The 26,575-nt window shown below is 36.2% G+C and overlaps 2 protein-coding genes across 3 annotated transcripts in view; both read right to left on the reverse strand.

Annotated features, from left to right (window-relative positions):
- Nucleotides 1–8,367: 8,367 nt before the first annotated feature.
- LOC114160266 (uncharacterized) lies at nucleotides 8,368–13,850 on the reverse strand. Of its 2 annotated transcripts, XM_028042794.1 has the most exons (9): nucleotides 12,423–13,850; nucleotides 11,949–12,083; nucleotides 11,683–11,817; nucleotides 10,773–10,841; nucleotides 10,551–10,645; nucleotides 10,096–10,222; nucleotides 9,580–9,697; nucleotides 8,913–8,989; nucleotides 8,368–8,736 (listed from the first exon to the last, which is right to left on the reverse strand). In XM_028042794.1, the coding sequence occupies exons 1-9, from the start codon at nucleotides 13,617–13,619 to the stop codon at nucleotides 8,626–8,628; spliced, it is 2,064 nt and encodes a 687-aa protein (XP_027898595.1). In that variant the 5' UTR covers nucleotides 13,620–13,850; the 3' UTR covers nucleotides 8,368–8,625. The 2 variants fall into 2 exon arrangements, with proteins under 2 accessions (XP_027898595.1, XP_027898596.1); XM_028042795.1 differs by lacking the exons at nucleotides 8,368–8,736; nucleotides 8,913–8,989; nucleotides 9,580–9,697; nucleotides 10,551–10,645 and having other exon boundaries at nucleotides 9,775–10,222.
- Nucleotides 13,851–15,915: 2,065 nt separating this feature from the next.
- Nucleotides 15,916–26,575, reverse strand: part of stat5a (signal transducer and activator of transcription 5a) — a 59,459-nt gene continuing 48,799 nt past the window's right edge. Inside the window, exons 11-19 of the mRNA XM_028042788.1 lie at nucleotides 25,443–25,565; nucleotides 25,117–25,209; nucleotides 23,615–23,821; nucleotides 22,236–22,330; nucleotides 21,855–21,997; nucleotides 18,718–18,873; nucleotides 18,558–18,609; nucleotides 17,993–18,103; nucleotides 15,916–17,901 (exon numbers count right to left, since the gene is read on the reverse strand). Coding sequence (XP_027898589.1) covers nucleotides 17,778–17,901; nucleotides 17,993–18,103; nucleotides 18,558–18,609; nucleotides 18,718–18,873; nucleotides 21,855–21,997; nucleotides 22,236–22,330; nucleotides 23,615–23,821; nucleotides 25,117–25,209; nucleotides 25,443–25,565 — 1,104 coding nt within the window. The 3' untranslated portion in view covers nucleotides 15,916–17,777. The remainder of the gene's footprint in view (nucleotides 17,902–17,992; nucleotides 18,104–18,557; nucleotides 18,610–18,717; nucleotides 18,874–21,854; nucleotides 21,998–22,235; nucleotides 22,331–23,614; nucleotides 23,822–25,116; nucleotides 25,210–25,442; nucleotides 25,566–26,575) is intronic.

A 26,575-nucleotide genomic window follows, 5' to 3' on the forward strand; every position in this document is an offset into this window, starting at 1 on the left:
AATGCCTCATGAATTTGTAGATTAAGTTTAATGTCTTTATTTTTTGCTTTTTTACATTTTGGCTTTATTACCCCACCAACTTTGTAATACTTCCGGAAACATTTCCCGACTTACTAGAAATAAAACGAATCTTACATTATTCTTTCACTATTTGTTGTTCCTTTGCAAAAATCTCCGTGGTTTACAGTTCGGAAAAATGTTAACTCTAATATTTTTTTTATTAGTATTATTTAAAAATGTGGACCAAAAAGCAGCTTTCAAATGATCTTTTATTAAGACAATAAAATACTGCAATCAATCTGGCCCCATGTGAAAAAGTAATTGCCCTCTAAACCTGACCACCAGTTGTACTCTTTGGTGGGAACAAGTGCAGTCAATAATTTTTGATGATGAGCAATTCCGTTTTTACATCACTGTGGAGGAGTTTTGAATCACTCCTCTCTGCAGAATTGCTTCAATTCAGCTACACTGGACATTTTTCAAGCATAACCAGCCTGTTGAATTTCAAGCCACAGCCTCTCAATCAGATGCAAGTCTAGACTCTGACTAGGCCTTCCTTTTCTATTCTTTTCTCTAATGAATGAAGTTACTCAAATAATTTTTTTTTCTGAATTCATCACTTTGAGAAAGTGATCCTGCAATAAACCATTTATTTTGTGGCATTTTATGAATCATTACTAAATAGAAGCAACAGAGTTTTCTATGTACGTACAGGCAAAAACAACCTATGTAACATCTCAGTTACATATGATTAAAAGTTATGTAGACACAAGTGAAATATATATGACTTTCTATATAAAGCATCCACATGGTTCATTTGGTTTGTTCACTTAATAAACTAAGGAAACTAACATCTACTCGTTTCTACTCATCTATTATTCCTCAGTCTTCATCAAAGATGCATAGATGCTGTTCCATCTCCTCACTTCCATTCTTCTTATGCATCGATTGCAAAGCAATTAGCAAAACCTATAGCAGAAGTAAACCTTGCCTTGTCAGTCCTTTTTGTTTACATTTAGAGATTAGAAAGACTGATGTCACACATCATTGTATGGCCCATTTCTGGAGACATTTTCTAAGCATCTGCCTCCGTTTCTGTAGTCAGTCTAGCAAAGATCCCAACAGCGGCGTGTAAGGCATTTAATGTTGCATCATCAGATGTGACTTGAGCAGTAAACTGAGATGAGACTCCATTTATAACCCAAGAGTGCAAATCAAATCACAATCAGCATGCTTGGGCAGAGTCCAGAGCAGCAGAACATGAGCTCCATGACTGTCATTTCTCTATATGATCTACATGGATGATTTCACAGGGTGGACTAAAGAGAGCTAATCACAGAGGGTCATTGCTAAAGAAGCTGACTGTTCACAGAGTGCTAACCTGACCTGTTATTGGAAAGTTGAGCCAATGATAACATCAGATCTATCCAACCTGGACTGAGGAGAAAAATAACAGTACTTTTGCTCAGTGGTCCACGGTCTTCCTTTTGGAGCAAAGACTCCAGAGTTTTTAGTTGCTTTTTTACGGGCCATGTCTTCTGGTGGTAACTCAAAATCATCCCTTAATATTTGTTAGGAGATTCTTCATGCTTCCATTTTCAAATAAGCTTGAAGGAGAAGTTGATTTCCTTTTCCAGCTAAATCTGGAAACGCGCCACCAGTACCAATAGTTTACTGACTGTGGCATCAGAATGCTGATCGGACAGCAAATTCAGCACTTTTTTGTCAACAAGCAAATGAGACACGAAAGCCAACGACATGAAAGATCTTCCTTAACACCTCAACAGAGTCACATACTGACAGTCTTCGTACCACTTTCAATGAATGTAGACATTTTGGCTTTTCCTAAGCTATAAGCAATTATAGCCAAAATTAAGAGGACAAAAATATATTGAAGGATGCTTTTGATTAATTTCACACCTTGTGAAATTCATTGAGATGTCTGTACATCCAGCGATTGGGTAATGATATCCTAAAGACATGAGAGGACCCGTGCAGTCCATCTCCTTCTCATGTACAGAAAGGGTGATGAAAGAGGGTCGGGGAAAGTGAACAAAATTAGAGAATGAATGTTATTGCAAAGAATTTAAGAAGAAAAGGACTCATAAGGATGTACTACCGAGGCTTTGTTTTCATGGACGTGGAGATTGGAGCGTTTTTATGCTCCTTTCTTTCCCCTCATTCGCTCTCTGCTTGCCTCTACTTTCCTTCATGCTCTCCCAGAGTCATGTATTATGCATAATCAGAAATAATTTAGCAAAACTTCTGCTTTTAAAAGCCTCCTCATTCGACCCAGCTGCCTCACTCTAATGTAGAAAGGCCACTGATGAAACGGGCCTCAAACTCATAGTTCACGAGTCCACAGAGTGCGATCAGTAATCCTTTTAAAATGTACATTTGATTGATCCAACCACAGATACTGGATATGTTACACTGGATTATCCTTTAGTGTCAGCTGGACTGGAAAGAATGGAAGGAAGTAAACATGTTATAATTTTTTTAGTATAGTATAGATAGTAAAACTATATGCTGCATAAGCAAGTCTGAAATGTTGTTTTGAAAATAACACCTGCTTTTTTTCCATTGAGGTTTGCTGCTGTTTCCTGTGGCAGGATGTCAAACATGGCTGCATACAGTTAGGCAACCTCCATCCCGCTACAAATTCTGTTGGCTTCTGATCAATGTATCCATTGGGAGGACATGTTTGAGGCCAGATATGTCCTTCCTCATATCTCACCAATCAAAATACGGATCTAAAGTTTGCGGAACCCTGTGCGAGTGGATGCAGAAGGTTCAGAGGACAAAATAGATAGTTCTCAACTGCTTATGATTAAAAATAGATGGTCCTCAACTGCTTATGATTCAGAATTGTATTTTTATTGCTGCTTACAAAAAGTCATGTGTTTTCCAGTTGATCCTCAGAACTGAATGTAGTAGGAGCTTTCATGTTTGCGTTGATACTGATTGCAGCAATAAAACCACAAGACCAAGACACATAGGTAGGCGCCTATTTTACATTTCAAAGATGATATCTAAAACGGAAGTTGCTGCTTCTCATCACTGCGGAGAATAGGGTGTGTCTTTTTAAGCTTTGTCAGCATACTTCCTGGCCCTGTTATTCTTCAGATTAAAAGGAACTGAAACCATGACTAAAATCATTTATAACGGATATGTAAATGACTGTTTCGTATGTAAATGCAGTTGTTGGAATAAAATCTAAGGCTTTCTCCATCACCCAAATAAATTTGCACACTGAAATTCCAGTAACAGAAGTGAGAAGGTGCACCAGTGTTCTAAATCGATTACCTAAGATGATTATAGATAAATCATTACAATAAACTTTAAATGCAGTTAGAGGTCATATTACAGTGTCCCATTGGTAGCAAAGATTTGAAACATCTGGGCCTGATCATCTCAAAAGGTTAAATTGTTTGTGTCAATATGTTGGCAATGCTTGGCTGTCCTCAAACTGTACGCCAGAAGTGGCTCATTTAAACTCACAATAATTTATATCAAGTGTTGTTATTTACTGAGATCAGACTGTGGAGAACATGACAGCTACATGTATCTGTTTTTTTTCCAGAAGCCAGTGGCAGTAAACAGTAACAATGCTTATCTAGCAACATCAGTGAGTGATAGTGAGGCAAAACAAACAAACAAACAAAACACAAAACAGTTCATTCATAGGAATATGATCCAAGCAATCCAGATGCCATTAAATACAGAAATTTAAATGTATTCAGTATATACTGAGTCAAACTGAACTGTTGATGCAGAGTAACAGCTTATTTAATGGACTTTACTGACATCTAGAGGTTAACAGGAACTAGAAAAGCAATTGAGCTTTTCTCTAAAGCCAGTCAGGGTGAGCCAATCACAAAATGGGGGCAATTACAGGATTTAACATCAGATGATTATATGATGGTCATCTGGTAATGATGATATCAATTACATGAACACGAGTCAGTGATATTTTCATCAGCTACTCAACCTTAATGCTAAATCAATTCATAAATATGGTTGCTTACAAATTATTTTGTAATTATCATGTCATTATTTAAATCCTTGTGCAGTTTTAGTTTTATTTTATGTAATATTAGGAGTTTTTTTTCTTTTTGAATCTCTGTAAAACAGAGGAAAATGCACACATTTTAAACACTTTTTAAATACTAGAACTATTTCTTGGTTCCAGCTTGAAGTTGAAACCCTGTTGTAAGTTTTCTGCGCAAATTGGTAGATTTTATGTTGTGGAAAACATTCTCTGTGCATCAGTTTATAGTACAAACAAGGAACTTCTACTGTAACTTGACTTTAATTCTGTATAGGAGCCATCTCCTCTTTCATTACCATCACTAACAAACACACGATTTCAGCCTCTGACATGGTGGGCTGTACATAACTTATAAAGTCTGAAGATAAGACTGGAATGCAATACAATATATCCAAAAGAAATAATTAGGTTTCATGGTGTTGATGCAAGTAGTGAAATCCCCCACCTTTCAAAACTGATAAAGAAAATCGTTTAATGACGAACCGGTTACATTTTATTGAATTTGATTGTAAATTAGATTCTCTTATCTTTCACAGGCATGACATAAGGAACTTAATTGGTATTTAGACTTCAGCTCAGACGCATAAAAACAAGTGTAGTGCTTCTTTTTTTCCACCAGATGGCAGAAACAAACTTATTGAGCGTTAGATGCTTCCGATAACCAGGTGAAAATATTTGAACATATGGATATTTAATCCATCCATCCATCCATCCATCCATTTTCTGTTCACCCTTGTCCCTAATGGGGTCGGGAGGGTTGCTGGTGCCTACCTCCAGCTACGTTCCAGGCGGGAGGCGGGGTACACCCTGGACAGGTCGCCAGTCTGTCGCAGGGCATGGATATTTAATCGTTTTAAAAATACTAATCAATTTACATAATGTCTCAAATCAAATTTAAAAAATGCTAAAAAGTTTCCAAAAACTCTACAGTGTCATCACAGGACCTAAAGCAGCCTCTTGCTACTGTTTAACTTTTGATCTCTAAGACACACTCAAATTATTGAGTGGCATCTATGTTTGTTTAGAATCAAAACAAACATCGTCTGAATTTGAGTTATTTGGAGGAGAGCCACATAAAAACTGTCACATGGAGGCAGAAGTGTCAAGGCCTGGATGTCATAGTGTTTTATATATATATATATATATATATATATATATATATATATATATAACACCTATCACAGAGGAGCTGAACCACCGACGATGTTGTCTTGCTGAAGCACTGCTGTCATAAAGATTTTGAGGAAAATCATAGAAAATCATGGTCCAAAGTTGTTAGTGGAAAACATGTAATCCTGGCAGCCGTTACCAGAGTGTATAAAGGGCGGAAAGCAATTTCCAAAACTCAAATGGAGTCTGGAGAAATGCAAGAAATTCATCAGGGCCTGCAGCCGACTTCACATCCAATCGAATGAAACTGTGATCGACGGCAACTACCACATGTCCATCTAAAGGTAACTGGTAGTAAGCATCCAATTTTTTGTCATAACACTCATTGGTAGTCAGATCAAAGATCAATAAGTGAAGTATGCTTGATTTTATGTTTGTAAAATCAATGCTCTATGGCAGCATGAAAACATACTGTAGTAACTGCTGCATTTACATTTAAGCGCCTTTTTATGCTAAGGTTTACTTTTGAGCTTTTTCCTGAAGACAAATTTGCAAAGCTCTTAAGTTATTACTTACTCACTTTTGCACGTGCAAAATGCTCCCGACAAAATTTTCTCATCACATCCAATGAGACTTTGTGCCCCTCGGCTGAGAAAGACTTGGGCTTTAACGTTGATTTCTCCGTTGTTTCTCGCAAGTAACCTTACAGACCCGACGTGCGACTCGTTGGATAATATTTCTGCCTGTCGTCTTTGCCTCAGTGTTGGCTAAGGCAAAAATGTTTCAGGTAAAGCATTGAGTTTTTCTACCTGTGCCATTACAACTGTTTATTTGTTGGAGGTTTGCTCTACTTCCGCATGTGGGCGGAGCGTCATGTTAAGCTTGACCATTCAAAGCACAAAAGGTTAGCCCAGAATTTAAGGTGAAAGTAGCTGGTAGCCAGTGTAGAAACCCTAACACTGAATTTTTTCCTGTCCATTTCATGACTCCAATTTGGTGTCCTGGGTGAGTTTAAAGGCAAAAGAAGGCAATTACTTTGAGCAAGGAAAAAATGACAACATGGATTATACTCGCTAATTCATGGGTTAATACCAACCTCCTTATTTTTATTATAAGATGATTTATTAATCGTAATAAAAGCTGCAGTGCACAATAAACACAAGTAGACTCAATATGTTCCTTATATTAATTTGATTACAGTTTTTAAGAACCTAATAAGCAGTTATACCCATGATGTTTTTCTGGTTTGCGAATGATTTGTCGCGGTACCGGACCGCAGTGAAGTTAGTTTCAAGTTGGATATTCGATATTCGAGCTCCGCGGAGTAAGCGGCGTTTAGCTCAAGGTTGATCCGATTTATGAACGTTACTGTCGGCCAGCGGTTTTCTATCGCTCCCGGCCGCAGCGCCCGAAGGTTCACTTAGGGACTATCAACAAATTACCGAACCAAACATTCCTATCAAAGAAATGTTAATAAATGCCTTGAATTGTAACCAACTAACTAATTGTCATTGCTAATTCATGCTTTTACATGAGCCAAAATAGCATCTATAAAATTTTAAAGTCATATACAATATTTTCAATAATTTTAATATTAAATAATATAATGTTTTCTTCAATAGCTTCCAGGTCATGTGACCTAATGGCTCAAAATCACTTTGAAACAATTACAATAGTCTCTATAGATGAGGCACAGACATTTGATTTCCATTTTTAGCCATTTTCCATATTTTATTAATTTTTTTTGTCAAAAATGAGGGTTTTTATTCAATAGCTTCCAGGTCATGTGACCTAATGACTCAAAATCACTTTGAAATAATTATAATAGTCTCTATAGATAAGGCACAGTCATTTGTTTTCCATTTTTGATTAATTTTCCATTTTTTATTAATTTTTTACGTCAAAATTGAGGGTTTTTATTCAATAGCTTCCAGGTCATGTGACCTAATGGCTCAAAATCACTTTGAAATAATTATAATAGTCTCTATAGATAAGGCACAGACATTTGATTTCCATTTTTAGCCATTTTCCATTTTTTATTAATTTTTTTTGTCAAAAATGAGGGTTTTTATTCAATAGCTTCCAGGTCATGTGACCTACTGACTCTAAATCACTTTGAAATAATTATAATAGTCTCTATAGATAAGGCACAGTCATTTGTTTTCCATTTTTAGCCATTTTCCATTTTTTATTAATTTCTTTTGTCAAAAATGAGGGTTTTTATTCAATAGCTTCCAGGTCATGTGACCTAATGGCTCAAAATCACTTTGAAACAATTACAATAGTCTCTATAGATAAGGCACAGACATTTGATTTCCATTTTTAGCCATTTTCCATTTTTTATTAATTTTTTTTGTCAAAAATGAGGGTTTTTCTTCAATAGCTTCCAGGTCATGTGACCTAATGACTCAAAATCACTTTGAAATAATTACAATAGTCTCTATAGATGAGGCACAGACATTTGATTTCCATTTTTAGCCATTTTCCATTTTTTATTAATTTTTTACGTCAAAAATGAGGGTTTTTCTTCAATAGCTTCCAGGTCATGTGACCTAATGACTCAAAATCACTTTGAAATAATTACAATAGTCTCTATAGATGAGGCACAGACATTTGATTTCCATTTTTAGCCATTTTCCATTTTTTATTAATTTTTTACGTCAAAATTGAGGGTTTTTCTTAAATAGCTTCCAGGTCATGTGACCTAATGGCTCAAAATCACTTTGAAATAATTATAATAGTCTCTATAGATAAGGCACAGTCATTTGTTTTCCATTTTTGATTAATTTTCCATTTTTTATTAATTTTTTTTGTCAAAATTGAGGGTTTTTATTCAATAGCTTCCAGGTCATGTGACCTAATGGCTCAAAATCACTTTGAAATAATTACAATAGTCTCTATAGATAAGGCACAGTCATTTGTTTTCCATTTTTGATTAATTTTCCATTTTTTATTAATTTTTCTTGTCAAAAATGAGGGTTTTTATTCAATAGCTTCCAGGTCATGTGACCTAATGGCTCAAAATCACTTTGAAATAATTACAATAGTCTCTATAGATAAGGCACAGACATTTGTTTTCCATTTTTGATTAATTTTCCATTTTTTATTAATTTTTCTTGTCAAAAATGAGGGTTTTTCTTCAATAGCTTCCAGGTCATGTGACCTAATGGCTCAAAATCACTTTGAAATAATTACAATAGTCTCTATAGATGAGGCACAGTCATTTATGTTTTATGTTTTTATTTTATAATTCTTAGGAATATTTTCCTTAAAGTTTAAGATTGTTGCTTAATAGCTTTCAGATTACGTCATAAAATGACTTCAAATCTCTTTGAAATCATTCAAGTACACTTTATACATCACACATAGCATCAATGCCAAACAAACATATTACATTTTCATTTTCCACAGATATTTTCAAAAAGTATTTCGAACAATAATGAACACAGTTTCTAGTTTCAAGATTAACTACACAATACACATTTCCAACTGCCTTTTTTTTTCTTTTGAAATTCTGTGCTCTTCATATTCATGCACAGGGCATGGTACCATCGGTCACAGTTGTCACACTGGATCTGTTCACAAATACAAGAAAATATACATGTTTAGCAGTACTGAACTTACTCATCTCCTGTCACACAGTTTGGTGTTTACTTGCTTGTCATTTGTTATATAAAACATTTCATGGCTCCCAAGAGTTATTTCCTGTGTCTACTTCTGAAATTTACATTGACAACTCTTGATTTCTCACCCAGTCTGTCATTCCAGGGCCAGACCCCGGGGCTTTGTATGCAGCGCACATCGCACACCAACAGTGGTCATCGAATACTGTAATCAAGAAGAAATATACAGCATAATATACAGCATATTCAAACAAGATATATATATATATATATTTATATATATATATATATATATATATCTATATCTATATCTATATCTATATCTATATATATATGTATAAAACAAAATAGCAAATTATTTCAGAAAATTCATTTAAAATTATTAATACTTGGAGATTACTTAAAATACATTTGTAAAGTAACTTCTCTAAATTATCAAGGTTGCATATCGTTTAGGTATTTTTGTCTGTTTGGATTGGCACTGTTGGTGTCACAAAGAAATCAAAACTTAGTGTTCCCCAGCGAAAGCAGCGAGATCTGTTTAGTTTTGTTATCTTTATTGTAAGTTCATGTTTTGTATTCCAATGTTTGTATATGTTTTAGTTTTCACATTTATTGAGGTTATTGTGGTGACTTTGATGATGGTGGTTGATCTTAATCAAATAAAATAAAAAACCTTAAATTCACCAGTCGAGACTGGTTCAGTAATGAAAGAGATGGGGAGATTCTAAAATATATATGTGTGTATGTTTATGTATTGTAAGTCGAAATGAAAGACATGCACATATGGTATACCTGATGCATCAAGGATTTGAAGAGCGAGAGTTCTTCTTTCACTTTTCATTGCCTTTTTTGTTGTGTCAAAATCTACATCTGGCATCAGAGGGAAGGCTTCCATCCAAGCTTTTGCCATCTAAAGAAAAAAAAAAGTTTTTAAAGACTTTTTTTATTGCATTATAATGCATCAGACTTAAACATTCATGTGGACATATATAGTGTATCCACACATACTAAAACAGGTATGTTTGTTAGTACAGATACCTGTAGTGAAACATCTAAATGTTTCAACATTTAGAAGATGATGGAAGAAGTGTAATTACAAATACTGTGTGGCATGTTGCACTGACCCCAGTTATGGGCTACTGTTGGGGGAGTCTGTATTCCTCCAAGTGAATACACACTCTTTCCACAATTCCGAAAGCCCATTTTAACTAACCATAGAGACTGTATTTGATGATAGACAACTTTTCTCTATAATAATTACACAGTGTCCACACTTGTATAACAAAAAACATGAACTCGTTAATTTACTTTGACTACAATAACTCCACAGCTGCTTCCGTCTTGTTGAATAGGGTGGCGCATTGTCCCCCCTTTCCATTGGATCCCAACCCAGTCTGTTTTTCCATGGCATGTCCTTCTCATTTTGAAGTATTCTCTGGATAACAAACAAAATGATTTGTGTAAGAGCAATTGTATTCTGTAATTACACTCATAAGACAACTCACGCTTTCCTCTTATCAGTTTCTATTAACAACAACAATGTTAAGTTTATTGAAATTAATATTTACATAAATATTTAAATTAATGTAAATATTTTTTACACAATATATTTGTAAAAAATATTAAGGATAATATATTTCCATAATGTATTCTTAAATCTGAATGTCACATACATTAAGATTTTTAACTCAATCTCTATGTGGTCACTTTGCAAATTTATTAATTTTTAATACATTTTAAAAATTTATTAGAGCTTTATTTACTGTATTCTTTTAGCTGCCTTTTGGGAGTCCACAAGCTCAGATGATACTTGTGCAGGATCTATTAGGAACACAGTTCTGGCTTCTGCATTGATGTACTAAAACAGATCAACAAAGGAAAGGGGCATAACAAAGAAAAATTTCATTAAAACTAATGTGAATATGTCATGCTCTATCCAAACCATAAAATGAAAAAATATTTATTATAGACAAAAAATTACAAACCAGCAACTTCCAGTGATTGTTGTTCACAAGGACAAATGACAGAACTGCTTCATAGTTGTCAAAGTTTACCTGAAATGGCATTTAAAAATGTTCAAAATTTAAATGTTAACATAAAGAAAAACTTTAAGCACATGTCTCGCAATTAATCTTTTCCCACATGTCAGTATTTACTTTTACTTAAAATTTTTCTTTTCAATGACAAGGTGTTTTAAAAATGATAAAATAATCAATACACTGTTTTACAAGAATTAAGGTGTTAAATATTGTCCTGTACAGGCTGCTGTGGGATGGTGTAAAGCTTGCAGTGATGTTGATGTTAGTTAGTAGGACACATACAAGATATCAAATGAAATTACTTAGCCAAGATTAATGTGGGTGCAACTAGATCAAGATTCTTACTTCTACTTTATTAAATGATTGACATTTACATTACTCTGAAATCCTATATGTAGTGTCTAGTACAGAATTTTTTTTAAAATGTGGAATTAATTATGTAATGTTTTCTAAAGAAGTTGTCCAGCCTTACTGCCATGTTCAGCTCTTCATTTGCATGGATAACCATATATATGACACTTATATTTGGAACTTGCATGGCAGTGAACAATTACATTAATTTTGTCAAGTGTTTCAATGTTTAAAACAGCCAAGTAGTCAGTAAAACATGGCAATTCTTTCAGAAGACTCTTTTAAAACCAACCCAGCTTTTAATTCAAACCTTTTCAAAAAACTAAATCTTGTTCTTCTTTTTATCAACAAGCACACATATTTGCCAAAAACACATTACATATGATTTCATGTTAGAAGTAATTTTGTTGTCAATTTTGTAGCTCTGTGTAAATGATGTGTAACTGTGAAAGTTCTGTTCATTCATCTTATAATGACATAATATAGCAACAAAGAAATCCATTACCTTTGGTAAACTTTGTCTAGGAAGCTCAGTTCTGTCCCCGAACAAAATCACACCAGCTGAGTAGTGATTCAGGATGTAGAAGGTGTCCATGACTCCCAATGCATGGGCAGCCACATGCAGAAGGCTTTCAATGATCTGCACAAGGAATATCAGCATTTCCACATATTAAACATGCATCCAAAAGTCTTCTCATACAAATCTCAAAATTGGTTTGTATTAATATTGAAAATGAAGATGTTTTATAAATGACTGAAACAAACACATACCTCCCCTGTCAACCACTGATATGGTCGAAGAGTGCACAAGTCAGAATGATGAATCACAATGCTCCGACCTTTAATCTGTGACGGAACAACTGCTACTACAACTTCTGTGTCACTCTTTTTCCAAAGCAAGGTTAACTGCAAATCAGATATACAAAGAAAAAAAAATCAAAACATTTGAAAGTAATACAATAAAAATGTATATTTTACAAAATTTAAATAATACTTTATGCTAACAGCCAGCCATAATAAAGACAAAATCTATACCAGACTGCAATACATAGATGTCAATTATGTTATCCCATGTTAACCACATTATGAAATTGTGAAATGCAGGCTATTATTACTTGTTTACTTCTAATGAAATTTCAGAAATGAATATTACAAAAAAATTTTATCAGATAATTTCATTGTTTTTAACAAACTAATTCTTTATGTGGAACTGCAACAGAGCCTCAAAGGTAGGTGAAACCTTACCTGTGATTCTTTATTATTATCATCATCATCAGCTTTGGTGATTTGTTTGTTTGTGCCTTTGGAAGTTCTGGGATTGGGTAATGTCTTTGGGGGATTGAAATACTTGGATTTGGTCTTTGTCTGACCAGCAGAACTTTCCCTCTTGTTCCATTTTTCTTTGGGATCATCCGCCGGTTTAGTCAAAACTCTGACAGTTTTGTCCAGAAGTTTGTCTGGCAGACCATGCTGCATAACATGTTCAACATACCGACCTTGTAAAGATGTATACAATTTTGTGATGAAGTCTGCTGGTCTGAGGTACTTTTTTTTGGCCAAGATGTTCTTTTTTACCAAGCCAAACCACAGCTCCACATGGCAGTTTGTTTCTCTTGATTTGCTTGTTTTATTTGTTGCAGCAGATGTGGGTGTTTTGTACCGTGTTAAGTCGCCAAGTAACATTCCGCTCCACAGTGGGATGATTCCCATGTAGTTCTTCACAAGCACATCAACTATACCAGGACAGCAGTAATGATTTTCTGTGATCTCTGATTCCTCGGACAGAATGTCAACCTGAGCTTGGTCCCGTAAAACTTGGAAAGTCTTTGTAAATGGTGAGTTAGCAATAATGCTGTTGCTTTTGTCACTTTTGCTGTGTTGTGCTTCTGCTGTATGCTGGCCATCTTCATCTTTCTCTGACTTGTTGTTGGAGATACAGCTGTTGAGGTATGCTTGACTTGTTTGTACTAAGGGGTTGCAATGTTTTGCATCAAATAGTACACACATGTTGTAAAACACCTCCATGGCAAGTTGGAGGTTATTGCAGTTTAAAAGGGATGCAAAACAATAGCTTGCATACTCTTTTAAGCCTCGATCACGGGTCTTTTTCCCAAAAGCTTGTGTAACAGCCTTCATAATATGGGCAGAGCACAAGTGCAATACTGTGAAGTTTTTCATTACAACTTTATGTTCATGCACAATCTCAAACGCTCTATGTAGGTACTGTGAAATATCCTCCTTGTTAAAGGCTAGTAGCACACTATTAATGAGAGCCCAGCTGTAGTCAGTTTCTATCTGTGCTATTTTGATTTTGGTAGTGTGGGTCAGTTTTCTGTTGAATTCCATCAACCAGTGTGAAATGGAAGGAACAGTATGGCTGTTGGTCAGTAGCTCAGTTATGGGCAAAGGAGGTTTGTCCTTGCCCATCCCTGGCAAAACCATAGCATAATACAGAATTTTTTTTTCCTGACCAGGTATTTTTTGTACAACACTCCCTGTGGCATCAAGGTGGGGGGTAACAGGTGATGAATTTCTTAGATGGTGGGCCAATATCTGTAATCCAGTGTCTGTTTGTAAATGCACTGCAAAAGGGTCAATGTGAAGTTGTTGGAAATATCCCTTGGAGTTTGAATTAATGCTTGTTTCTTTAATCAGTTTTTGTGTTAACACGAGCTCAAGCATTATGTCATCATGGAGTCTTGTACTCTTCTTTAATTCTGATGAAATTTTTCTTAAAACATCTTTAGTGAGGCTTTTCGTAATGTTCCCCGCTGTGATTTCTTGGATTGGTGTCTGCCTCAACTTTGAATAGTAGTATTTACTGACACAATCTGCTACAGCTTTGGCTATCTTACCTCTTTTTAAGTATTTTGCTGGTCTGAATCTCCATTCTTTTTTACGGTGTGTCACCGAACCAAGCCGTTTCACAATAAAAGAGATTTCGCTGTCAAATGGTTTAGGGATGTTCTTCTTACTAAAAGTAAATTTTAGTCAATTTTGACGTAAAAAATTAATAAAAAATGGAAAATTAATCAAAAATGGAAAACAAATGACTGTGCCTCATCTATAGAGACTATTATAATTATTTCAAAGTGATTTTGCGTCATTAGGTCACATGACCTGGAAGCTATTGAATAAAAACCCTCATTTTTGACAAAAAAAATTAATAAAAAATGGAAAATGGCTAAAAATGGAAAACAAATGACTGTGCCTCATCTATAGAGACTATTGTAATTATTTCAAAGTGATTTTGAGTCATTAGGTCACATGACCTGGAAGCTATTGAATAAAAACCCTCAATTTTGACAAGAAAAACTAATAAAAAATGGAAAATTAATCAAAAATGGAAAACAAATGACTGTGCCTTATCTATAGAGACTATTGTAATTATTTCAAAGTGATTTTGAGTCATTAGGTCACATGACCTGGAAGCTATTGAAGAAAAACCCTCATTTTTGACAAGAAAAATTAATAAAAAATGGAAAATGGCTAAAAATGGAAATCAAATGTCTGTGCCTCATCTATAGAGACTATTGTAATTATTTCAAAGTGATTTTGAGCCATTAGGTCACATGACCTGGAAGCTATTGAATAAAAACCCTCAATTTTGACAAAACAAATTAATAAAAAATGGAAAATTAATCAAAAATGGAAATCAAATGTCTGTGCCTTATCTATAGAGACTATTGTAATTATTTCAAAGTGATTTTGAGTCATTAGGTCACATGACCTGGAAGCTATTGAATAAAAACCCTCAATTTTGACGTAAAAAATTAATAAAAAATGGAAAATTAATCAAAAATGGAAAACAAATGACTGTGCCTTATCTATAGAGACTATTATAATTATTTCAAAGTGATTTTGAGTCAGTAGGTCACATGACCTGGAAGCTATTGAAGAAAAACCCTCATTTTTGACAAAAAAAATTAATAAAAAATGGAAAATGGCTAAAAATGGAAATCAAATGTCTGTGCCTCATCTATAGAGACTATTGTAATTGTTTCAAAGTGATTTAGAGTCATTAGGTCACATGACCTGGAAGCTATTGAAGAAAACATTATATTATTTAATATTAAAAATTATTGAAAATATTGTATATGACTTTAAAATTTTATAGATGCTATTTTGGCTCATGTAAAAGCATGAATTAGCAATGACAATTAGTTAGTTGGTTACAATTCAAGGCATTTATTAACATTTCTTTGATAGGAATGTTTGGTTCGGTAATTTGTTGATAGTCCCTAAGTGAACCTTCGGGCGCTGCGGCCGGGAGCGATAGAAAACCGCTGGCCGACAGTAACGTTCATAAATCGGATCAACCTTGAGCTAAACGCCGCTTACTCCGCGGAGCTCGAATATCGAATATCCAACTTGAAACTAACTTCACTGCGGTAATTAACCGGTAAAAAAAAAAAAAAATCTAATTGGATTTTACAGTTAACAGAGTTGCATTACAGGAAGGAAATACTTAATTGGATATCTGGACCTTTCTGTGTGGCCTTCCACTCAGTGTATCAGTTTGGTTTTTCTCCATGCACAACTAAAATAATAATAATAAAAATGTATAAAATAATAAAAAAAGAAAAACAGAACAATTTGTGACTCTAAACTGAGAATTGGATTGTTGGGGTAACAAAGTGTCCCAATTTTGCACCTGAAACGTACCCTATTAAATTATCTATTTTTTTATTTTTTTTTTAAAGAAAAAGGGTTTTGGAAAAAAAAAAATCTAAACAAATTTATTTATAAAACTTTATTTTATTCTTCTCAACTCAACAGCTGTGGCTCTTTGAACAGTCTCCAAGTGATAAACTCAAACAACAAACATAGTACATATACGTCAAACAACACAGCGCCATCTATCTCACTGAAACATGAACGGTCTACAGTCAAACAAATCTTAAAAAGGATGAAAAGGATGGCAATGGGGTTCTGTCAAAAAGTCACCTGTGGCTTGAGATTTCTTCTTCTTCTTCTTCAAAAAAGGACAAGTAAAATAAAAAGAAATTAAATCATGGAAAACATTAAATATAGTGATCAAGAAGCTAATAAAAAATACATATTTATTTTTGACTGCTCTGTATTGTTTGTAAGTGAGTACTTCTGGTTCTACGTAAATTTCCACAAACTGTATGTGAATCTTTAGTCTGATCAAAAGTGGTTACATTCAACTGTGGAGTGCCACAGAAACAATATAATATATAAAATAAATGTATTATCTTTTGTATACAATGTTTTCTTTTTGGCTTAAACACTGGTTCCGCAACAATTTATTCCTGAGGTTGCAACACTGTCTTAATTCTGATCTATGTGAAACAAACAGGGGGATGCACAACAATAATTAGTCTGATTCTGAGGACGAAAGTCAAACATAGAAGCAAAGTGACGTCCTGCAGGTTCTGAATCTGGCAGCAGTCCTTCAGTCTGGCAAACCTTTAAAGCCTTCATTTTTTGCTTTGCAACACTTGCTGATTGCTTGTTCAAGTTTTCACAAAGAGACATGCACATGCCACAGTGTCATGATGCAGTTACACAAAATAAATGAATGAGGATGCAGAAAACGCAGAATATTTAGGCATAACCAATCAGACGCAAGACACTTCATGACTCCAGACATCTTCACGAGAGTGGTTTCAAGCATAAAACAGCCAAAAGTTTGCCCCTTTGCAGCGAGGGATCTTCTTCACAAACATTAAAGGAAACTACTAGAACACAAAATTCACTGACTGTACCTACTGGAGACAGGGTGTGCAGAAACAGTAAAGGAACCAATACGAGCAACTGTCAGGAGACCAATGCGAGGTAGCATCGATGAGGGGAGCAGTGGGACCTGAGAGGACAAACTTGCAGCGCTAGGTAAATGCTTAGATTTGCATTTCTGTGTATAAAGAGAAGACATATAGCCCTGTGAGAGCAAGGGAGGTGCATGAGCTCCTTTCCTTTGCAGCTGGTGAACAAATCGGACACAAATAAATCTTAAGCTTGCGAGCGAGAACCGTGTTCTGATGTGTGTGCAGTCAGGGGCAGAGCGCAGAGAGACCAACTCTGCCATACGTTAGTGTATAGACATCTGAATAACTGACAAGCAATAAATAATTTTTCCAGGAGCGAAGGCAAAACTCCTCTTTAAAGTTTCTCTTTTGTCAAAGGGCAAGATCAGTGTCACTAACAGAACAATAACAATTTTACAAAGCAGATAATATAAAATGAAACAAAACAAAAAAAACATTCAACTTCTGAAATAACATCATACAGTAGCATATTTTTCAAAATGAATTTAAGATCAATTGAAAATACATGCACAATTTCCATGGACAATATTTCTTCCTTTGTTTTTCACAACACTGTAACATTGTAGGTTGGTTTAATCTAGTCTGTTTTACAAACACGTATGAGACACAAATAAACTATAGGAAATCACAAACATGAATGTTCTTACACTGAAAGGAAAAGGAAACAGACAGCCATTATTAACAATTTTACATTATAGCGGCATTGAAAAAAAAAAGAGATGAATGGAATTAAACCATGTTAACAACAGGTGGGGCAGGAGTTAGGGCAGGGCTTGCTTGGTTGCATTGCATGTCACGAGGTCAAGGGTCAAGACTGCTGGCCACCCCACTGACTCTCCACAGGCCTTCGCAGAAGCTCCTCCACATGCCTCGCCACGTCCATGGTGTCATCGAGGTCAAAGTCGCCGTCTCCGTCCAACACGGGGTCAGCCCTGTCAAGGGAAGCAGAGACCATTCACGCCTGGTCAAGGCAACAAAATCCACACAAAGGAGATGATATTTTTGAGGGTCTTGTTAACTTACATAGCAGGGTACATCGCATAAGTGTGAGAGTGATTAACAGGTGCTGGAGAGGCACCCTGATCCATATATGTTGGATTTCCACTGACTGGGTCTGGATTAGCTGTAGCAAAGCTGCAAAAGAAACACCGGCCCCCAATAAAAAATAAAAAATGAATTAAACTGTAAATCTGGAACAAAAGATTGATGAGAATTGATTCGGCGGTTTCCTAAGCAACTATTCTCAGCGTGCTTCCTGTGCTTTTCTATATCCTTGGGTCCATTTTCTGAAGCACTGCGAAACCTACCATGGAGATAGGCAGGCGGTGAAGCTTCATAACTAACAAGCCTAACTCATATGATGAGTGGAAGACAAGCTCATGCAGGAACCCCCGCCATCTTTAATTGGCCTCCTCCAACTGTAACAGCTAACTAATGGCTAACCTGAATTCAAGGTCCGGCCCTGGATGATTAACTCTAAATGCTGCTTTAGAATAATAACAGGCAAGTGGATGGCAGAGAAGGAAGAGTAGGGAGGCAAAACAGAAATGGAGGAATAAGAGGAAAAGTACAGGCAGGAAATACTTACTCAGGCACTACTTGTCTGATTTGTGGTTTCACGTAACCATCCACCGCTTTAGCTATAAATAAATTTGGGAAAATTGTAAAAACAAATTTAATTTTTAGCAAAAAATACATCTTCTTTTTGCTTCAGCAATTTTGGAGCTCATTTGAACAGAGTTTCTTACAGAGGGGTGGTGTGTAATATTTGGCAAACACCTCATCCTTGGGTCTGTCAGGATAGAGGAATAGGAGGTGATTGAGATCACTAATTCGGTCGGCCAGAGAGCGAATGGAGAAGTCTTTAGTTGTGTAGGGCATCAGATTCCAAACCATCCGCTCACCTAAACACACAGAATCAACTATCAATAACAGCAATCACACTCTCCCATTTCTTTCAAGGAGAAAATTTCAGATGATGAGACGGTATCAGAACAGAAACTAAATGTTATCATTGGGTAAAGTAGCAGTTGTTTATTTACAGACAGGTTAAAAAGAAAGAACATATCAAGCAAATTTTATTATAGGAAGCTAACCTAAGCATACAAGAATAAAAATACAAACTGCACTTATCAAACAAAAAACAAAAAAACAATCCCAACCAACTGCATCCTATATGATGCCATCCATCCATCCGTCCGTCCGTCCGTCCGTCCATCCATCCATCCATCCATCCATCCATCCATCCATCCATCCATCCATCCATCCATCCATTTTCTTCCTGGGGTCAGGTCGTGGGGGTAGCAGCTTCAGAAAGGAGGCCCAGACTTCCCTCTCCCCAGCCACTAGTTCCAGCTCCTCCGGGGGAATCCCAAGGCGTTCCCAGGCCAGTCGAGAAACATAGTCCCTCCAGCGTGTCCTGGGTCTTCCCCGGGGTCTCTTCCCGGTGGGAAGTGCCCGGAACACCTCACCAGGGAGGCGTCCAGGAGGCATCCTGAGCAGATACCCGAGCCACCTCAACTGGCTCCTCTCGATGTGAAGGAGCAGCGGCTCTACTCTGACTCTCTCCTGGATGACTGAGCTTCTCACCCTATCTCTAAGGGAGAGCCCAGACACCCTACGGAGAAAACCCATTTCGGCCTCTTGTATCAGCAATGTCGTTCTTTCGGTCATGACCCAAAGCTCATGACCATAGATGAGGGTGGGAACGTAGATCGACCGGTAAATCGAGAGCTTCGCTTTTTGATTCAGATCTCTCTTCACCACGACGGACCGGTACAGCGCCCGCTTCACGGCAGACGCTGCGCCAATCCGCCTGTCGATCTCCCGCTCCCTTCTTCCCTCATTCTTGAACAAGATCCCGAGATACTTGAACTCCTCCACTTGGGGCAGGACACCCCCCCCCCAACCCGGAGAACACACTCTACCCTTTTCCGGCTCAAGACCATGGCCTTGGATTTGGAGGCACTGATCCCCATCCTGGCCGCTTCACACTCAGCTGCGAACCGCTCCAGTGAGAGCTGCAGATCACGATCTGACGAAGCCAATAGGACCACATCGTCTGCAAAAAGCAGAGATGAGAGCCTAAGGCCACCAAAACGGATCCTCTCCACACCTTGACTGCACCTAGAAATTCTGTCCATGAAAGTAATGAACAGAATCGGTGACAAAGGGCAGCCCTGGCGGAGTCCAACTCTCACTGGAAACGAGCCCGACTTACTGCCGGCAATGCGGACCAGACTCTGACGCCGGTCATACAGGGAGCCAGGGACCCAGCCAACTGCATCCTACATGATGCTATTGTTAAATTGTGAGAGAACAAATAACTACATTTTTCTTGGCTTAATTTCACCAGTCACATCCAGGTCTGATTACTGATTGACTTCTTTGTAAATGTGCTCTACCCAGAAATCCTCTAGTGACATAGTTTTTGCTTCACCTGGTTCAAATTATGTTATTGCATTTTAGGCAAAATATGTTCCATCACCTGTATATATATGTCTAAACATAGTGAAGTCAGGAAGCTGTATTACCATGAGACCATCTGTGCTGCAACAACCTATCAGACCAATTAGGACTTTGCCAACAGGGACCAGTTTGTAGGTTATCAGAAACAGCCATTGGTTGATTAAATGAATAATGAAATAAATAAATAAATAAACTTTGAGACACTCACACATCTTCCAACATTTGAGCTGAATGAACAAAACTGAATGACTTTCAATAGCTGAAAGTCATTCAGCTATTGACCCCACGCACTGACTTTTTAATGTCAGTACTCGACATTAAAAAAAGATTAAGGGGACAAAGCCACCATCTCATCTTTTTGAAGTCAAGTGAGACTTTCCAAGCAGTGTCTTGACGACTCCAACGAAGGATCTTCGTGCTGCCTGCTGCACGAAATACGCTTTCAGACAAAACCACAAGAGAAGCCAGTAAAACTTTGGGTCCTTCCTGGAAAGTTACTAACATTCAATTTAAGCTTGGTGTGTGTGTGTGTGTGTGCGTGTGTGGGGGGGGTATCAAAAGACTTCACCTTCATCTTAAGGTCACAAGTCTTTTGAAGGGTGGTGTCCATTTCTTCAAACAGCCCCTGAACTTTATAATTGATATTGACTATTCTGGAAAGCTGGGGCCTCAGAGATGTCTTTGCTGCTGCAGCCAAACCCATGATTTGGCCACAGCCCTGGAAAAGACACCAGATGTCTAGATTTTTGGAAAGTGGGGTCAGTCAAGACACAAATCCCCTACACAGCTGGATTAAAGGCACTTTTTTTTCCCAAATGAAGAAGCCATTTCCTGAATGGCAAGATCACACCTCTATTTCATTTTTGCTTATTTGCAAATTATTCAGTCTTGCAGGGGGATTGCTTTAGAGAACTTTAAAACTATTCGATGACCCTCTTGGATCCAGGGTGGCATTACAGAGCAGTGATTGCTCTGACAAAATTCAGAACTGTGAACACACACAGCATGCTGGGCAGTGTAAGACAATGACTGAACATAAATACTCCAAACATTCCACCTAAAACAAAACAAACTGTAAAACAAAAGAACATCTCTTAAATAAAAATTTATGTTTAACAGGAATAGAGCAATGTGGCTACAAAGGGTCCTTTAGAAATGATTCAAAGAAAACCACAATAAACAACACAAGTTATGAGAAATGACAAATGTTAAGGAAGACTTATGTCTTACTGAAGAGGTCAATACAAATAACTTGAGATACCAAGTTGCTTTCTTGTTTTTTCTTGCGGTTGACACTTCACTAGCTTCAAAGCTGTGCAAAGAATAACATTTCTGAAAGGGATGCACACATTGTCCGACTCATTTGCATTTCCTAAAGCTAAAGCAAGTTTCAAATGTGACATCCAGCACATCCTACCTGCTTTGTTGGGATTTTCTGCCACCCACGCAATTGTTATACCTCCGATCTCAGAGTCACTGAAGCGCAGAAGAAAGGTACCATTGGGTTTGGACATCAGCATATCTTGAGCCTGCTGCTTGTTCACAAAGCCCAGAATTGCTCTACAGAGAGAATGTTGTATACAAATACAAAGAAATAATTTCTGATTTAGCTCATTTTTGTTTTGCTAGTTGCCATGGGAAACATAAAAACAAAATGTATGAAAACATCTAGTGCCTTAGAAAGTGAAATAAAACATTCAAAATGAAATGAATGAAGTTCATGTAGTGTTTTATTTAATGTGTCTGATCAGCCACAATTTACAGCTAAACACTAAAACTGAATCTACAGCTTCCTTACCCATCATTCCAGTGAGGCTTGAGATGCTTCTTTGTAAGTTCCATCACACCATCGAACCACTGCCAAAATGTGAAGTTCCTTCCTGGAAGGCTTTCCTGTGGACAGAAAATATGTTGGGGGCACAAATCTCCTGAAAGCCATGCAGGATTTAGTTTGACTGATCTTTTTTTTTTTTTTCCCACATTTCTCTAAATCAGCTCAGTTCACTTAAATGAAGATGAAATAGGGACAAGACTTTAACAAGTAATTTTTGATGAATACATATTACACAGATTTTAAAGCATTAAAAATTTTAACACATTATATACTGTATATATTTATATATATATATATATATATATATTTTTTTTTTTTTTGTTGAAAATTGTTCCAGCCAAAATCTTTGTATTTGCGTGTTTAATTAATCTGACGCACAAGGCACGTCCGCAAACAGCAGCAATGGACAACAAAATTGCTTCTCTTGGCTCATTGGGGCTTCATAAACCAATATTATGGGCCCCTGGAAAAAACTGCTGTTGCGTGTGTATTGTGCAAAAAGGAGTCAGCCTGTCAAGGCTAAAAAAAGTTATCTCAAGGAGAGGCGTCCCCACATTTCTAAAGAAGTATTTTCTCAAAGAAGTTTCTGAAATACTTGAAAGCTGAATGGGCACAATAGCACTTTTTTATGGTTGAATTATGTAAATAATTGCTCAAAAACAAAAAATATGTTGTTGAGCTCACCTTTCTATTTATTCAACGATTTAGCAGCTAAAGGTGTTTTTAAATTGAAAATGTTGCTTTTTGTAGATGTATAATTTTCAATTAAAATGTTAATTGCAATTAATTAACTTGAGTTAAAATTTTTAATTGAGTCCCACCACCAATACATAATTTCCACTGTGTATGTGCGAATGGATATAGCTGTGTTCGTGTATGACCTTGATGCACTTTTTTCTAAAGGGCTGACGCATAATGGTTTGATCAGCCAATGAGAAAGATAGTGTATGGTGAATGGAGTTCCATTTTCAACCCATTTACTGTTTTAAGCCAGTAAATGGAGCCTCCGGCATTGTTCTATGTGGACAAACAAGACAATTAAGATGAAGACTTGACTGCCAATGAAGAATTCTCACTCAAGCTGACCACAGAAAAGAGCAGTGAGGATGCCACAAATGAAACAGGAAATATTTCTGTGTATGAATCTCTTACTGACAACAAAAGCTACCAAGAGAGCAAAGCTTGTGGTTGAAACACATTATGTACTATGAGTTGAGAGCTTTAAAACAAAAACAAATCTAAATAAAGTGATAAAACTCTGATGATAACAGATAAACTGAACACTATTTTTGAAAGCTGCATGTTTGCTCAGAGCATCACGAGGTAAGCGGACTGGTGCTAACCCTGTTAAACTGTGACCAGGTCATCGTCATGCTCCGGTAGTCATCAGGATTGTTGCTGGAGCTGCTGAAAGCTTTCTGAGCCAGGAAGACCAGGTTCTCCTCAGATAGCCCTCTGTTGCTCTGCACCTCTGCCTTGTACTTCATGTTGATGGCTTCACACAGCTGAGGCCAAAGCACCTTATCTGGCACGAGAAAAGGCACTCGACCCTGATGGAACAAAATGTAAAAAACTTTCGGTGACCTCGCTGACAAAAATGAACATGCATTCACATAAGCAGCTTTTTGTTTATGACATTATGAATTGTGCATTAATGACTCGATGCCTAATTTCACAACTACATATACTATGTATTTGGGTTCAAGGTTCAAATGTTTGCATATTGGTTGCTTTAGTGCTACCAGGCATTTACAAGGTAAATATAGAAGTAATCAGCACAAACTGTGAAAAAGAAATTGCTCAAGTACATTGAAGTTTGCTTAAACAGCAACAACTCAAAAAAAGAATCTTAATGAGGAAAATTCCAATAAAGCCAAGAATAAACTAGACATAAAACAGTAAAGATCAAGAACTTGTTTGTCTCTAAAGCCAAAACAGAGATTTTGAAAAGACTTCAAACCCAAAAGTAACTTCACCATATTTCAGATGCAAATATGAAGAGGAAACAAAGTCAAATTCCTTGAATTTGTGCACAAACTTAGCAAATAAGCTAAATCTGAAATTGAAAGGAATTGTTAAATTCTATCATCATATACAAGCTAACTACCAGCAGCAATGCAAGCAAATAAGACTAAAGCTGAATTTTTATTAACAGGATGTGTACACAACTATATGTGGGAAAGATGTTATGACCAAAAGGAAAGAAAAAAATTTTACCCAACTTTTACTGCCTTTATTAAAAAGTTAAACACCAAGCTCTGTTACATTAATGTGCCACTTTATAACCTTAGTATTTACTTAGGTGGTAAATGTTTAAAAAGAAACTGCTTTTACAACTTACTTTCTATTAAAGTGTCAAGGACTGTACATGTGCCTCGTAAACAGAAAATTGTATTCTTACATTTGTATATCTCCACAAAATATTCTTGAAAACAAGCTTTCACATTGGTTATCACAGGCCTGACTAAAATAAATTTATCTATTATTGTAGAGTACATGTATGTTTAAACTCTACTGGTCCTCAATGCAGAAACAATGTCTCAACTTTTTATTTTATGACTTAACTATTTAGTTTTTAAAAAATGTATTACTACCATTTTCAGGGTTGTGAGATTTGTCAGCTGTTTCATTTGGGTGTTAATTTTATAACTTTGAACTATTGTTTCCTTCAAGGAGAAAAGATTATAACAAGACACAAATGAAAGCCAAAAAAAATAGAGTTTAGTCTTCTTTTCATCTAGATGTTTTGGATGAGTTAAAAATGCACAAGAATTTCAAAAATGCAACCACATCTACAGAAAATTTGGAAAGCAGACACACAATTCCACACAAACATTTTACTTACTGCCTCTGCAAACGCATTGTCCCACAATACAGTTGCTGTGGCATTATTGTCTTGACTACCATGAACTATCACCACAACAGGAAGTGATAATGTCTGTTCAGAGAAAAAAAAAACAATAACATCCAGTTGGCACATAAATGCAACCAAGATTGTGCACATACAGCAAAAATACATAGAAACATATGCAAAGCGTATGTTTTAGCAGGAGCTTAGATTTTTTTGAGGATAAACAGATTTCCACAATTACAAAAAACAACTGATTCCAGTCTTTTCCTATAAAAGTTAATGTAACTCTATTGTTGACTTTTGTCTGTGTATGACCTCACCTTAACTTGAAAGACAAGTTCATTACTTCCAACACTAAACTGAGACTCAAACAGGATGGTGAACTTCTCTTCTGTGACTGACTCTGCTCCACGTCTGTCCGATCGTTTGATCCTTTTCAAAGACTACAAAAAAGATAAATATGTTTATGCACAGTATAAACAGTGGGGCCATGCTAAATTACCTTTAAATATAAATAATCAATAAAGAGCAATGGGGATTAACCACAGCCAAGATCTTCAAGAAGCATTGGTTGCAGCCTATCAATCTGGGAACATTTTGTTTTTTCCCACCACAATATATATTTCAGATAGGAAACTGCAGCCCATTTGGACCAGAACTTCCCCTCACAAGATCAGTTTCTTTCCCTCAACCATTAGACTGTTGAACAAGACTCTGGCATAACACACCTCATCCACCTGCTACTCTGCACCTGTTTATATATTGTATATTTTTCATATTCATATTCTTTTTACATTTTTTTCACCATCATATCAAATCAATTTCCTAGCCTGTGAACTTGTTTACTGGCAATCACAGTAAAGTGATTCTGATTTGTACTTTTGTAAGTGTCAGAATAATAAAAAAAAAACAATTAAATATTAATTACAAAACATTGCTAGCCTGAATAAATTAGATACCCTACATATGGGAAAGTATATCATATAAGATAAAATAAAAATCCAACTGAAAGAAAATCATTTTCACAAACCAAAGCTAGTAAGATTTTCTCAAGGATGAAAACTACAATGTCCATCCACATTATCCACCTTCTTCTGCTGTCAATAATATTTCCTCTTTTATTCACAAACATGAGTTTTACCATTCCAAATAATGTTATTCTTTCAATGGGAAGATATATTAAGATCCACTTTATCCACAGATTCACAATTCATCCATGAATCTGAGGAGGTTCACGGATTCTCATGATTATACACTTTTCAGTACACAAAAATAATATTAATGGTTGAGGATTCAATGTAATATGTTTTGAAATCATGCATGTTCATACAGTTATTTTACCAGCCCAAGTAAATTACTTATTTTTACATCGCCACCAACAATTCAATAGTATTCATTTACTTTCCACGTAAAGCATGCATAAGTCCAGTGTGATATTTATTTAGTATCTATG

Source organism: Xiphophorus couchianus, chromosome 16 (assembly GCF_001444195.1).
Source record: "Xiphophorus couchianus chromosome 16, X_couchianus-1.0, whole genome shotgun sequence".
Classification (NCBI taxonomy): domain Eukaryota; kingdom Metazoa; phylum Chordata; class Actinopteri; order Cyprinodontiformes; family Poeciliidae; genus Xiphophorus; species Xiphophorus couchianus.

What these genes read in the sequence shown, in the direction of transcription:
- LOC114160266 (XM_028042794.1), bottom strand. Translation starts at nt 13,619, where the DNA reads ATGGTTTTGCCAGGGATGGGCAAGGACAAACCTCCTTTGCCCATAACT. An exon ending in CTAGACAAAGTTTACCAAAG is followed by an intron (nt 10,842 to 11,682) that starts GTAATGGATTTC and finishes ATGCCATTTCAG; the next exon opens with GTAAACTTTGACAACTATGA. An exon ending in TCAAATCCTTGATGCATCAG is followed by an intron (nt 8,990 to 9,579) that starts GTATACCATATG and finishes TCTTGATTACAG; the next exon opens with TATTCGATGACCACTGTTGG.